This window comes from Acomys russatus, chromosome 30, assembly GCF_903995435.1.
Source record: "Acomys russatus chromosome 30, mAcoRus1.1, whole genome shotgun sequence".
NCBI lineage: Eukaryota > Metazoa > Chordata > Mammalia > Rodentia > Muridae > Acomys > Acomys russatus.
In genome coordinates, this window is record NC_067166.1 from 19,310,303 (window position 1) to 19,325,741 (window position 15,439).

Genomic DNA, 15,439 nt, shown 5'->3' on the forward strand with positions numbered 1-15,439 from the left:
TCCTATGTAAGGTCATCACAGGAAATCGCCCACCCCTCTCTGCCTTCTGAGACCGAGTGTTCTCTCCTATAATCTTATTCGGCTCTCTTTCTGCCACTGCACACTATGGCACTGCACTGTAATGACCTCTCTTTCCAGTTAAACCTAACAGTACATTGTATGTATTTGTTTGGGAAAGTACTCAAATAATCTTTAAAAAAGAGAGAGAGGAAGGAAGGAAGGAAGGAAGGAAGGGTCATGCAAATTCCTACAGGAAAACAATAAAATCAAAACCCATAGTGGTCTATAATAAGAGCAATGCTATGCAGCAGATGTTCACAAACACTTTCCATTAAGGGCCAGATGGTAAATATTTTAGGCTTGGCCAGCCAAGAGGCAAAATAGAATATATTCTATAGTTAATTACATAACAAAAATTTTTTTTTCACAAATTTCACAACTGTGCAATAATCACAAACACAATTTTAGTTGTTGTTGTTTGTGAAAGAAAACAGAATTCTTTGAGGTCAAGGCCTATTTCACTTAATTCCAAGCCAAATCACTGTATATGAAGCAGTACGTTCATCTGGGGGAAAAAAAAATCTTATCTCACTAGATACACAAAAAAGAGATAACAGAAGAGATCTGTCCCAGGACGAGTGCCTCCTAAGTCTATTTTTCAAGAAATAAAAGTCTTTTGAGGAAAGAAGTGAGAAGTAGCAGTGGCCTGCATTGGTGGGACGTGCGAGGGGAGACAGCGTAAATAGTGAGACGCTATGAAAACGGATGGAAGGAAAACTGGATCAAAGTCAAGGCCTAAGAAACTGCGACTCACTGAATAACAGGCATTACTACAACACAGGGTGTGATCAAGTAAACTACGTCATTAGAGTACCGAGAATATGGAAGAGGAAGGCGTTTAATTCTACCTGGAAAGAGCATGCCATTTCAGCGGGGTCTCTAGGCATAACATGAGACGATGGGCATAAAAGGAGTAAAGCGTGGTGCGGAGGGAGACGGATACTCGGCCATTCTCGAATCATTAACTCGGAATTCTGCCCTTGGCCTTGAAGAAGAGCAGATTGCTCCAGGGACTGAGAGCGGTGGCTAGGAGACGACTACAGAGGAGCAAAGTCTAGGTCGAAATTAAATCGCAAGGGCCCTCGGAGGCAGATAAGTTCAGTGATCAGCCAGGGAAACCCCAGAGCAGCACGTCCCGCATGTCAGAGAGCACAGTGAGACCTCAGCAGAGCCTGGGACGCCACCATCGCCTACCTCCGCGGGGCCCCGAGGGTCCGCCGAGGCACCCCGATCCCCAGGACGACTCCCCAGACTTCGCCAGGTTCCTATAAGCAGACTTCTCTGAAGCACTTGCTCAAAATCACGCGGACACTCCGGGAGCCGGAAACGCAGAGGCGCAGGAGCGCGTCGCAAGGCGATGACGCAATGACGCGTGCGCAGGAGCATCGCGCAAGCAAGAGCTTTAAAAAAGTGCCCTGGTGGGCGGAGCCGTCGGGGAGGGGTCCGGGCCTTCCTCTGGTGACCCGGAACTGAGGTGACCCTTACTTCTCCGAAGGGGCTGCGGAGCGCAAAGAAATCCCTAGAAGTGCCCTTGCTTTCGCTGAACGCTCTGGCCTTTTCCCAGAAGAAAAGAATAGGAAGTGACGTCTCGGCCCGAATCAGGCCAGGCTTGAGGATCTGGACCGATCCGCAGTTGGCCCTGCCAGGCCCGAGCCTTCTCCGCGGTCTGGGCGGTCGTGCCACCCACCGGACCTGTCCCTCACCCCCCACCCCGATCCGCTCGCCGGGCGAGAGCGGGTTTCAGCCCGAGGCGACAGAGCGGGAACGCCCGCCCCGACACCTGTCGCCTGTGAGACGTCTTTCATTTTGTATTACACCTTCCTCCCCTCGCTGGACAATTTCAAGAGTTAGGAAAACCGTGGAGGCCCTGCGATTAGCTTCCACTGGGGACTGTGCCCACTGCCTGCGTTAGACGCTCCCTTCTCAGGGCTCCGGCAGGTGAGCCTTCCCACCCGTTCTCTTAACTCGTTCTCGTCATCTCTTTATCTGTCACTCGCTTTCCCCCTCGCCTGTGCTTTAGGTTTTGGCGTATCAACAGTCTTTGCTTCTCTCTAGAATCTAGATAAAGCGTCCCCGCTTGCTTGTTCTCCCTTCAAAGACTGGTAATTCAGTCTATTGAAACACTGGCTTGTTCTATAGCGGCCGCAAAGCACACTACAGGGCTTGAGGCAGAGCCATTCCTAGTTTTCTGAGAAAGCGCCAGATTGATTTCCAAAACGATTGTACAAGTTTGACCTACCAGCAATGGAGGAGTGTTCCCCTTTCTCCACATCCGCGCCAGCATGTGCTGTCACTTGAGTTTTTTGGTTTTTTGTTTTTTATCTCAGCCATTTTGACAGGTGTAAAATATCACAGAGTTGTTTTGATTTGCATTTCCCTGATGATTAAAGACGTTGAACATTTAAGTGCCTCTCAGCCACTCGAGATTCCTATGGAGAATTCTGTGTTTAGCTCTGTGCCCCATTTTAGGGTTGGGTTATTTTGTTTGTTGGTGTTTAATTTTTTTTGAACTCTTTCTTTAACCCTTTATTAGTCCGAGGTAGGGTTGGTGAAAATCTTTTCCCAATCTGTAAGACTGCTTTTTCTTTCTCTTGATAATGTCCTTTGCCTTACAGAGGCTTTTCAGTTTCCTGAGGTCCCATGTATGTAGCTGATGACTGGCTCAGGCTTCATATGGGCCCACTAGTAGGGGAGGGGGCAGTGCTGTCTCTGTCTTGGACTCTGTTGCCGGCTTTTTGGATCACTTCTCCCTGATGGGGAAGAGAACACACTCAGTCCTGATGCAACTTGATGAGCTAGGGTGGGTGGGTAAGGGAGGCTTCCCCTTTTCTGAGGAATAGGGGAAGCGGGAGGGGAAAGGGAGGTTGGGAGGAGAGGAGGGAGGGACTATGACTGATGTGGAGTGAATAAATTAGTAATAATAATAAAATAAAAGGCTATTTTGACAGCATCTTATAAATGATTGAGTCTTGGGGAACTCATGATTTGCGTATCCAGCGCATCTAATTAGGAGATGCTGAGAATAAAGTACCAATTAGAAAATGTGAAGAAGAAATATCAAAAATTGAAATTAAAATCAGAAACTATCTATGGAGCACCAGGTAGTTTTGTGTGCGGTGGCTCCCAGGAGTGGCCTTAGCCAGGTGAGATGGTGCACACCTTTAATCTCTGCACTGCAGAGGCACAGGAAGGAATATCCATCCCTCTGGGCTAGCCAGCTCATAGCGAGCTCAATGCCAGCCAAAGCTACAAAGTGAGACCTTGTCTCAAAAAGACACCATCTGCGAATTTTTCCCCTTAGCAGGAGCTTGAAAGGAAGCTTTCAAGAGATTATCAAACAAGCATTAAAAAACTCACATGGCATTGCATTCTCAGGGAGTGGGAGGTGGGGCATGCCGGGAGCCCCACTCAACCCACCAGATACCTAGATGACATGGTTCTCTCTTTAGAAACAGTCACACTGTGCGCTTGTCTAGTCACTGAACTAGCTTTGCTTGTGTTGCCTTCTGACAAAAATCTAACGACTCTGACAGCTGATACTTCCTGTAACTACAGTGTGTCTTCATCTCTCTCCTGAAAGTTTTGGATTCCCTTACTGCTGGTTATATACTGACGACAGTGATGGAGTTGGTAGAGCTGGATGTTCTTCAGAATTCAGGAGCTTTCCTTTTCCACTGAGATAAATATAATTACCCGGCCAGGTGTGGTGGCGCACGCCTTTAACCCCAGCACTCGGGAGGCAGGGCCAGGCGGATCACTGTAAATTCCAGGCCAGCCTGGTCTACAAAGTGAGTCTAGGACAGCAAAGGCTACACAAAGAAACCCTGTCTTGGGAAAAAAGTGTGTGTGTGTGTGTGTGTGTGTGTGTGTGTGTGTGTAAATTACCTGTCCATTCTACTCAGAAGATTGTAATAAGGATCAATATTTCTTTAAGGAACTTTTTCTTTTCTTTTTTTTTTTTTTTTGGTTTTTTGATACAGGGTTTCTCTGTGTAGCCTTGATTGTCCTGGACTAACTTTGTAGACCAGGCTGGCCTTGAACGCACAGTGATCTGCCTGCCTCTGCCTTCCGAGTGCTGGGATTAAAGGCGTGCACCACCACTATCTGGCCCAAGGAATTTTTTCTTTCTTTTTTTTTCCTTTTTTTGGAGGGAGGGGCGGGGGAAGGGTTGAGACAGGGTTTCTCTGTGTAGCCATGGCTGTCCTGGACTTACTTTGTACACCAGCCTGGCCTCAAACTCACAGTGATCCACCTGCCTATTTAGTATTGCATAACCTGTTGGTGTGCTTGTCTGCGGGGAAGACTGGTGCTCCTGCTCTCCAGGGCTGCACCACACCCAGCAGAATCAATCTTTTGAAAATTTGTTTTGCTTGTTTTTTGTTTTGTTTTGTTTCAAGACAGGGTCTCTCTGTGTAGCCTTGCTGTCCTTGACTTCGCTTTGTAGACCAGGCTGGCCTCGAACTCAGAGAGATCCACCTGCCTCTGCCTCCCCTTTTTGAAATGGTTCTAAAACCGTGAACAATGGCATATGGCACCAATTCACTTTTCTCTTTTAGTTCCATGTAATTCTACATCACACACTCAGTACCCTTTCAAAATGTCCAAGGTGCCATATGCTGTCAAATGACAAAAATTAACTGGATGTTCATTCCTCCCTGTTTCCAGTGCCTGTGTATTTGGGATTGTCACATGTCCTGTGATATCAATCCATAATCTACATATTTTACTTTTCATTAAAACTTACATCAAGCTGTTTATGCTTAATCTGAACAGAAGCTGATAAATATACTTTTAATTCTTCAAACATAAATTTTGTAGGGCCAGAGAGATGGCTCAGTGGCCCAAGTCACTTGCTGCCAATCCTGATGGCCTGAGTTCAGTTTCTGAGACACACATAATCAAAGGGACAACCAGCTCCTGAAATGCTTCTTCTTGATTTCTGCATGCATGCTGTGGTCCATGTATTCCCACACACATGCAAACAAAATAAATAAGTATAATAACTAATTTTTAAAAGATTTATTATGTATACAGTGTTCTGCCTGCATGTGTGTGTGCAGGCCAGGAGAAGCCACCAGATCTCATTATGGACGATTATGAGCCACCATGTGGTTGCTGGGAATTGAACTCAGGACCTCTGGAAGAGCAGACAGTGAGTGCTCTTAACCTCTGAGCCATCTCTCCAGCCCATAATAATTAATTATTAAAATAAAATTTGTAAGGTGCTTCACTGTCTGAATAATGGGTATTATAGAAAACAGTGTTAATCAACTAGGCTACAAGTTGGTTATATCTCAGCTCAAACTGAAAACCTTTTACAGAAATGACATTTTCAAAAACGAATCTCAAATAATGGCTTACTGTTTTAATATAAATGTTTATTTTTTGGAAGCCAGATCTTTAAACATATGGCAATAGTCAAATATAGGAAAGGGGAGAAACTACTGAAATGTGTTGCAGCATAGTGTTGGAGTGTTCCATATTTCCCTCATCCTTTCCAGGATCTGTAAATTAAAGACAGTCTCTCATTTTACAAAGGAGACTTTCTCAGGTTCGGTAACTTGTACACATCACACAGCTAATAATTAGCAAAGCTTGGATTCATAGTCAGGTTACCTACCTCTAAATATGGTGTACTCTCTGCTATGTAAGGGGGCTTACGAGAGCACTGTTTGGATGCAAAGTTGAAAATGATTGCATGTATACATTTATATAAGTTAATATGCTACCTTAAATTTTCTATTTTTTTCTTTCAGGTATTTTACTATCCCAATTCCAAGAATATACTGGAAAACACCCTTGAAAAACCAAGAGGAAATCATGAAGAAATGTTTTAATTATTGAAACGATGGCTATGTCTGCAAATCTGGACATTGGGGCCCAGCTGATGATGGAAGAGTGTCCCAGTAACTACGGTCTCTCTGGCATGCCAGACATCAAGATAGAGCACCAGCTGGACCCAAGCTCAGACGAAGGGTCAGCTCAGGGTGTAGCCATGGGAATGAAGTTCATCCTGCCAAACCGATTTGATATGAACGTGTGTTCTCGGTTTGTGAAGTCCTTAAACGAAGAGGATAGTAAAAACATTCAAGATCAAGTGAACTCTGACCTGGAGGTGGCATCTGTCCTATTTAAAGGTTGAAAGTTATGGTACAACTCCCTGCATTCACTTTCATTTGGCTGATTTCGTTCTGTTTTTCTCTATCATGAGATTCAGAGCTGAGGAAAAGCTTGAAAGTCATCTTTTAAAAGGATTTTCTAGAATCTCACAGAAACCAACAATAAGTTTCTGTTGATTAAAAAAAAAAAATTCCTTGTCTAAGCCGGGTGTAGTTGCGCATGCCTTTAGTTAGTCCCAGGAGGAAAAGGCAGGTGAGTTCAATGCTGGCCTGATCTGCATAGTGAGTTCCAGGGCATCCAAGGATACATAGTGAGACCCAGTCTCAATCAATCAGTAAAATCAATCTATAAAATCCTCCCCTGATTTTTATTACAATTAACCTAACTAGGTTAATTAGTTGTATCTTTTAAAATAATAGATAAATATCCCTTTTTCAAAATTAGTTACACATTTCCTGTTTCATGACTAATTTACGTCAGCTTCTAATACTGTAATTCAATGGTCTGTCAGCATGCTATAAAGTTACTTTGTAATGATCTGTTGAATATTAAAACTAGTCTCAGATCAAGATTAATACTTTTCTTTGAAGAACTTACATTGTAGTGGTATAGACTAATGTAAAATTAATATCACCTGATAAACGCTTGAACCAATGCTGTTAAGCCTCATACATTTTTTTCATGAGAACATTGACACATTTAGAATAATGCTTTGTCATTAAACTACTATTTTAATTTGTTTTACTTAGCTGAGTGCAATATCCATACATCGCCTTCTCCCGGAATTCAAGTACGGCATGTCTACACCCCCTCCACAACAAAACATTTCTCACCCATAAAACAATCAACGACTTTAACCAACAAGCACAGGGGAAATGAAGTCTCTACCACACCTCTGTTGGCGAATTGTAAGTATACCCTAAGAGTGTAATCAACTAATGCAATTGCAGATTGGGAGATTGCATTTGAAATACTAGTTTCACTAAATAAATATTCTAGTTTTGAAAACTTAAGTGATACATTAATCATTTTAATAAGCTGAAACGTTTTCAAATGTTTTTATGTTTGAATGTTTCTGGTTATATCTGAGTATAAACATAGTTTGAAATATTATTAAAACATTTATAGTTTTACCATAAAGAAATGAGTTACTGTGCATTTGTTTTTAGTAAATTAAGATAGCAATGCTTAAGCCTGGTAGTGGTGGCGCACACCTTTAATCCTAGCACTCGGGAGGCAGAGGCAGGTGGACCACTGTGAGTTTGAGGCCAGCCTGGACTACAAAGTGAGGGCAGGACAGCCAAGGCTACACAGAGAAACCCTGTCTTGAAAAAAAAAAAAAAAACCCAAAAAACAAAAAGAAATAGTTTTGTGGCTGGGTCTGGTGGCACACGCCTTTAATCCCAGCACTCACAGAGGCAGAGGCAGGTGGATCGCCTTGAGCTTCACCTGGTCTACAGAGGGAGTTCCAGGACAGCCAGGGCTGCACAGAGAAATCCTGTCTCAAAAACCAAAAAAAGAGCCGGGCGTGGTGGCACACACCTTTAATCCCAGCACTCTCGAGGCAGAGGCAGGGGGATTGCTGTGAGTTTGAGGCCAGCCTGATCTACAAAGGGAGTCCAGGACAGCCAAGGCTACACAGAGAGACCCTGTCTCAAAAAACCAAAAAATAAAGAAAAAGAAAGAAAGAAAGAGTGAAAGAATTCTGTACTAAAAGCTAAATATTTCTACTGAAACATTTCATTAGTATATAATATAAACATGAAACCATCCTTTAAAACACTTTGACGCGAGGTCGGTATATAGGGGATCAAGTTCCTTTACCTCAGCTAACAACTCTTCAATGAAGCGTGAGTGTTTGAATGGGAGAAAACCAGCTAACAAGTTGATGGTAGCAACTACATTTGAAACTACACTGTAAAGGTAAATGTATTCTAAAGCCTGGTGAGATCGTGGTCTTTACTTAAATCCCTCCAGACTTTAGAATTGCATACGGTAGCAGTTGAGCCAGGAGGAGTCTTCCTCTAGCATTCTAATTTCACCTAGGGGTCATTTTCTCTGCTGAAAAAAATAAAAAGCTAGAGACTGTCTCCCATGTTATGACTAAAAATGCTTAATCAGCCAGCCAGCATTAATGTGCTAACTAGCTTCAACTAACCCTCCACTCATAAATTTATTTTCACCGACCTTGGTGGTCACTCCTATAATCCTAGAACCCAGGAAACTGATACAGGCTGATCAGGAGTCTATGTGGCCATCTGGGCTACATAGCGAGGCAGTCTTTTTTTTTTTTTTTTTTAATTTTTTGCAAGGCCACTTTTCTATTTATGAACTCATTCCTAATGCTAAGAAAACCTAGCCAACCTCAAAACAAACATATTTAGGGGCCTGGGGAGATAGCTCAATGGTACAGAGCACTGGCTGCCCTTGCAGAGGACATGGGTTGGACTTTCAGCACTTACATAGTGGCTGTCAACCCCCTGTGACTCTGCATAGACGAGATCTAAGACCACTTCGGCCTTTGTGGATACTGTAGGCAAAACACTCACTTTCATAAATTTTAAAAAATACTTGTATTGGGGCTGGCATGATGGCTCAGAGGTTAAGAGCACTGACTGCTCTTCCAAAGGCCCTGAGTTCAATTCCCAGCAACCACATGGTGGCTCTACATACATCTGTAATGTGATCTGATGCCCTCTTCTGGCGTGCAGGTGTATATGCAAATAGAACACTGTATACATAATAATAATATCCTTAAAACAAAAACAAAACTGTGTTTAGAGTTTGAATGGCTAGGAACGATGATGGTACATCCTGTAGTTTCAGCTGCTCAGAAAGTTGAGCCTACATGTTCAACTTTGGGCTAGGCAACATGGTGAGACCCTCTCGGGAAAAGCAAGTTAGTCTTCAGTGGGATCACTAAGAAAACTGAAAGGAGTGCTGTTGTGTCTTTTGGGACTTTCTTCAGAAGTTTGGAATCAGAAGTAGCATTTTAAAAATTTAAGCACCTAAATCACTCTTTTGGAAATTTTACTCAAAAATAGTAGCTTGCAGATGTTATATTATTATATGATTCAGTTCTCAGAGAATATGATCCATAATATTAGGATACTTTGTTAGGCATAAATGATAAAATGATGGGGTTTGTTTTGGAAAAGAAACCGACTTCACCATGGGACAATAGCTGTTGCCCACCAGATGCACTTGAAGAATTTTATCATTATATTTGTTTCAGCTTTGTCTGTTCACCAGTTGGCAGCTCAGGGAGAGATGCTCTACCTGGCTACCCGTATTGAACAAGGTAATGACCTAGTTTTAAGTGTTATATTTTAAATATTCTTTGAATTTTTTAGAATTGTTAGTTTGCTTTATTTTTGTATAGGAAATTATAAGGACAAAAGAAGTTGTATAATCTCACCAAACACATAACCCAATGAATAGCAAAAAAGGAAAAGTTTAAGTAATACAAAGTATAAAATTTGAGGCTTGCTGGGTGGTGTTAGGCATGCCTTTAATCCCAGTACTCGGGAGGCAGAGGCAGGAGTATTTCTGTGAGTTTGAGGCCAGCCTGGTCTACAAGGTGAGTTCCTGGACAGCATAAATGATACATAAATGTACACAGAGACACCTTGTCTCAAGAAACCAAAAACAAAATAAACAAAAAGCAAAAATGAGGGGCTCTCGGATGGCGCTGAGATTAAGAGCACTGGCTATTATTCATAATAGCCAGAACCTGGAAACAACCTAAGTGTCCCTCAGTAGAAGAATGGATAAAGAAACTGTGGTACATTTACACTATGGAATACTACTCAGCTATAAAAAAACAAGGAATTCCCAAAATTTGTGGACAAATGGATTGAACTACAAATGATCATAATGAGTGAGTTAACCCAGAAGCAGAAAGACTCAAATGGTGTATACTCACTTATATCTGGACACTAGCCCAAGGAGCACGTCCCATGAAAGTCTTCACTTATCATGAAAGTGGGATAGAGGGGAGGACATCCTATTAGGACTCTCGGTGAGAGAAGTATGGAAGAATGGGGAAATAGATGGATCCAGAGGGTCCTAGAAACCTACAAGAAGAACATCATGATGGGTGGATCGGGGCCCAGAGGGGTCTGCTCAAACTATTGCACTAACCAAGGACAATACAATAGTAAACATCGAACCCCTACTCTGATCTAGCCAATGGACAGGACATTCTCCACAGTTAATGTGGAGAGCAGGGACTGACTCTGACATGAACTCTGCTGCTCCATATTTGCCCACCTCCCCTTGCTGGGGAGGCCTGATGGCACTCAGAGAAAGAATAAGCAGGCTACCAAGATGAGACTTGATAGCCTATGACCATATAGTGGGGGAGGAGGTCCCCCTCGGTCATACACCTAGGGGAGGGGAATAGGGTGAAAGTGGGAGGGAGGGAGAAATAGGAGGATACAAGTGATGGAACGGCAATTGAGTTGTAATCTGAATAAATTAATAAAATTTTTAAAAAAAGAATTCACCTGTAAAAAAGAAAAGTAATTAAAAAAAAAAGCACTGGCTATTCTTCCAAAGGACCCAAGTCTAGTTCTCAGCACCCACATGTCAGCTCATACCCATTTGTAACTCCAGGTCCAGAGGCTTTGATGCCATTTTTCTAGCGTCCAAGGGCACCAGTACGCATGTAGAATATGTACATACACACAGGCACAACACCCATACAAGTAAAATCACTTGATTTTAAAATAGAAAAAAGGGAGTAGGGCATGATGGCGCACACCTTTAATCTCAGCACTCAGGAGGCAGAGGCAGGTGAATCCCTGTGAGCTGGAGGCCAGCCTGGTCTACACGGTGAGTCCAGGACAGCCAGAGATACACAGAGAAACCCTATCTGGAAAAGAAAGAAAGAAAGAAAGAAAAGAAAGAAAGGAAACTTTACCTTTCTTTACTTTTCTCCAAACATTGTGAGTTTTTTGTATTTTCAGGAAATTTTTCTAGAAAAAAATCCCATTTAGGGTTATACTTTAGAATATGTATGTGCTTTTATTAGGTACACAGCAAGAAAATACTACATACACTGCAATGTGGTTTGTTGTTTTTTTTTTTCATTTAATATTTTGGACAGTTGTCCACTAAAGCATACTGAAGATCTTTTTTTTTTTTTAAACGTGTGTGTATGTTTTGCCTGTGTGTGTATGTGCACCATTTGTATACCTGATGCCTGAGAGGTTAAAACTGGGAAGTAGAGTTAGGATGGTTGCAATCCGTGTGGGTTCTGGGAACCCAGATGCTCTGCAGCAACAATGTAGTGCTCCTAAGTGTCGGGGGCTGGAGAGACGGGTCAGAACCTAAGAGCTGGTGCTGCTCCTGCAGAGGACCCAAGTTCGATTTCCAGCATCCACATTAGGTAGTTTACACCCACCTGTAGCCCACGGGGGCTCTGATGCCTCTTGTTTCCACAGCACCTACCCTCACATACACGCACACAACCTCCATACACACAATTTAAAAATGTAAATGGTTTTTTTTAAGTACAACTTTATTCTTTTTTTCCCCCCGAGACAGGGTTTCTCTGTGTATCCCTGGCCATCCTGGACTCACTGTGTAGCCCAGGCTGGCTGGAAGCCACAGAGATCCACCTGCCTCTGCCTCCTGAGTGCTGGGATTAAAGGCGTGCGCCCCCGCACCCAGCTTAAAAGTAGAACTTTCATGTTCAGCCTGCTAGCTAAGTGTTGGGAGCTGTGCGGCCTGTGACTCTTAGGCTACACTTAGAGAATAAAGTGCAGTTGACGCTGTAGTTGTGTGGCATTGTTTGAGGTTCTCTCATCTCCATAGCACGCTAGCAACCGCACGAATGCAGGAAAAGCGCAGGCAGCCATGCCAGCCAGGGGGGGAGGCAGCCCGCGCCCGATGCTGAAGCTTTAAGTGTACACTCAGGTAATGCTAAGCGCTGTCACACATCGTTTTGGTGTGATCTTCCCATCCACGTGTCCAGATAAGCAAGCTACTGATTTGTATTTAGCAGACGTTAAGTCGCTTGCCCAGAACCACCCACTAGAAAATGAAAGAGCCAGAATTCTGTCTTGGATCTCCTGTCCCCGAGACCAATGATGACAGCCCTGAAGCTAACATGACACTGTGTGTGGTGCTTATTCGTTAAAGAATGTGTTCCATGGGCCCAGGTTTGTACAGTGCGGCACATTTTAACATGCCCAGACTGAAAGTCGCAACAGGGCATTCAGACTCCAAACAGAAGCTCACTGAACTTCACTGAGTTATAAGTTTTTAGAATACCAGTGGGTTCAAACTCAGATGTGGTTTTAATTAAACGGCAAAACTTGCTTTTCTCTTAAATAGAAAATGTTATCAATCACACGGATGAAGAAGGATTTACTCCCCTGATGTGGGCTGCAGCGCACGGGCAAATAGCCGTGGTTGAGTTCCTGCTTCAGAACGTAAGGAAAATGCTCAGAAAATGTGAATGTGCAGTCTCTTAAGCTCAGTTATGTCTCTGGTGCAGCGTTTGCATCTGCACCTAGCTAGACATAAAGACGAAAGGTACAAAATAAGTCATGTCTTTAACATTCCCAAGGAGCCTGGGCCTAGCTGGGAAAGCAATGACAATCTTAGGCCACGCAGTGAGAAGCAGCTGATGTCCAGTCCCTCTGAGTGGAGCAGACTGTCAACAGGTCCCAGTGAAAAGGCTTCTGGGAGGAGCTGGGACTTTCTCCAGAGTGAAGGAGGCAGCTGCGGGGAGGGAGGAAGGCAGGCATCAGGCAGTTTGGTAACAAGCATGTGAATCACATTTCTGTTATTTCCGTATTAGCCCTAGAACACGGCCTGGCCTCAGGGCTAAACTGTAATCGTAGTGACAGAGACAAGTGCTCTTATTTAAATTAATTGAAAGTCCCTTATGTTCACTCCCATGACAGGGTGCGGATCCGCAGCTTTTAGGAAAAGGCCGAGAAAGCGCCCTGTCGTTGGCCTGTAGTAAAGGCTACACGGACATTGTCAAAATGCTGCTTGACTGTGCAGTTGATGTAAACGAGTATGACTGGGTGAGTCCGCAACCCTGAGAACAAACTGCTGCGACAGGGGCTGCGCCTCTGCTGTGCAAGGGCTGGGTCTGAGAACAAACTGCTGCGACAGGGGCTGCGCCTCTGCTGTGCAAGGGCTGGGTCTGAGCCCCAGTGCCTCATAAATCACGTGCTGACGTATACCACTCTCAAGAGATCAGCTTTGGTTCGTGGCTATTTCAAGGCCACAGGACTACTTGAAACCTTGCCTCAAAAGAAAATTAAATAAATACAATTATTGTAATAATTTTTAGGATTTAATTGATTTCAGGGAGACATAAGCTTTATTAAGGCCTTGAAAGAAAAAACGTACTTACTTGGGATGAGCAAGTTAATGTCATAGATTCAATTATTGCTTGGGATTTAAATATTTTTCACAAAATATTAATATTATTTTAAACTACTTTTACATGCCCAGTTCCTTAGCAGCATGTGGTTGACTCTTGCTCACTGGGACATGCTGACGACCTTTTCCTCCCGCAGAATGGAGGGACACCTTTGCTCTACGCCGTCCATGGCAACCACGTGAAGTGCGTGAAGATGCTGCTAGGTGAGCAGTGACTGCAGCGCTTACTTGGAAGAGGCTGTGAGCGTTTTCTTTAAGTGTTTCCTGTTAGGAGGAGTGTACATATTGTCAGGTTTCCTTACCCAGCTGGCGCGTGCCCCTGGGTTCCCGTTAGCACACCCCTGCCTGAGAGAGGCAGCTCCCCCACACTCCACCTCTGCAATGCAGCTGTTGCCCTTCCCTTGCATATCTGGGCTCACCTTTGACTCCACTCTTTTTGCTCTCTGGACGCAGTGTCTTCCTGCATAACCTTTGTCTGGCCATGTATGACTTTCAGCTATGCTAGGGGTGTTTGGGGTATCTTCCCCTGCGCTCAGGCCTTTGTGAGAGCATGTTGGTCAAAGATCTGTTGAGCCATTGCATGAGAGCCAGCAACAGCCAGGCATTCTCATTGTCATTTTATTTATATAGATTTTTCTGTTTTGATACAGAAAATGGAGCTGACCCAACAATTGAAACAGACTCCGGATATAATTCTATGGATTTAGCTGTAGCTTTGGGCTATAGAAGTGGTGAGTACTTTAGAGCTCTCAGGCTTCGTTTAGCAAAGCCTTATGTATGGTAAATGCCAGTGGCTCAAAGCTCTTTAATTGCCTTCATACATAAAACAGTGTATTATCCTAACTGCAGGCATATGCTTTAATGGAGCATAAAGTAAACAGATCCCTGTAGAGCTGAGAAATGGGTTCATTTAGTTTGCACTTTTTTTTTTTATAACCTCAAATAGTTACTGGAAGGAAACTGGGCAGTATTTGCAAAATTTTAAAAAACGTTTCCATAAAAACATATTTATGTAACAGCACTGTACTCTGTAATAGTACCTTAGCACAGTGGGCAGTGGCTGAGTTAGGAACAGCTTTAATTTTAGAGTAACTGGCACACGCTGTCCTCACACTACAAATCAGTCCTACTTAGAAATACCTCATTTTACAGACTACCAGAGCTAAGTTGAATTTATAGACTGGCCTTTGGTTCGTTTGGTTTTGCTTTGTTTCTGTGCCAGGGCCTTGATGACCTGTCTTTGCAGTTCAACAGGCCATTGAGTCACACCTGCTGAAGCTGCTCCAAAGCATCAAGGAGTGACAGAGCCCTCAGAGGTGCCACCTGCCAGCTCCTCGCTCCCCGGTCGGTGTAGGCGGTAGTTTGTTTACGTGTACATTTTACCTCAGTTGCAGTGCTGATGGTTTTTATTGAGTTCTAATAAATATCCCTCTGGATAATTCACTGGTCTATAATAAAATTAATCCTAATGTTTTTAAAATAAATGTGTTTTACTATATATTTAAAATTATAAATTAATGTTTTATTGCATGTAAACTTTTATGGTACCAGTGGTAATATGTCTTTGTATCAAGTACCACAATTTGACACTTTGAGAAAATTCCACCTTGTTCATCTTTACTCTTTGATTAACTCTTTGACTTTGCACGGGGCTTATTGTAAGTCTGTGGGGGGAAATAATGTTCTTGTTGAATTAAAAAGTACACAGTGTGATGGTTTACAATATCATGTTTAAATAAAATAAAATACTTTTTCTGTCTACTAGCATTCTAGCTCTTTGATTATATGCTTGTCACAGATGCCTTCGAGATGGTCACTGTAACATTCTGTTCTGCAGATCAATCAGCAAAGA

General features: G+C 43.2%; 1 protein-coding gene across 4 annotated transcripts; it reads left to right on the plus strand.

Annotated features, from left to right (window-relative positions):
- The first annotated feature begins 1,763 nt into the window (after positions 1–1,763).
- Ankra2 (ankyrin repeat family A member 2) lies at positions 1,764–14,490 on the plus strand. Of its 4 annotated transcripts, none has more exons than XM_051172452.1 (8): positions 1,764–1,849; positions 5,817–6,197; positions 6,930–7,088; positions 9,416–9,480; positions 12,543–12,620; positions 13,098–13,223; positions 13,725–13,791; positions 14,238–14,484. In XM_051172452.1, the coding sequence occupies exons 2-8, from the start codon at positions 5,909–5,911 to the stop codon at positions 14,369–14,371; spliced, it is 918 nt and encodes a 305-aa protein (XP_051028409.1). In that variant the 5' UTR covers positions 1,764–1,849; positions 5,817–5,908; the 3' UTR covers positions 14,372–14,484. The 4 variants fall into 4 exon arrangements, with proteins under 4 accessions (XP_051028409.1, XP_051028408.1, XP_051028410.1 ...); XM_051172451.1 differs by having other exon boundaries at positions 9,416–9,481; positions 12,523–12,620; positions 14,238–14,481; XM_051172453.1 differs by having other exon boundaries at positions 9,416–9,481; positions 12,523–12,620; positions 13,660–13,791; positions 14,238–14,375.
- Positions 14,491–15,439: the final 949 nt, after the last annotated feature.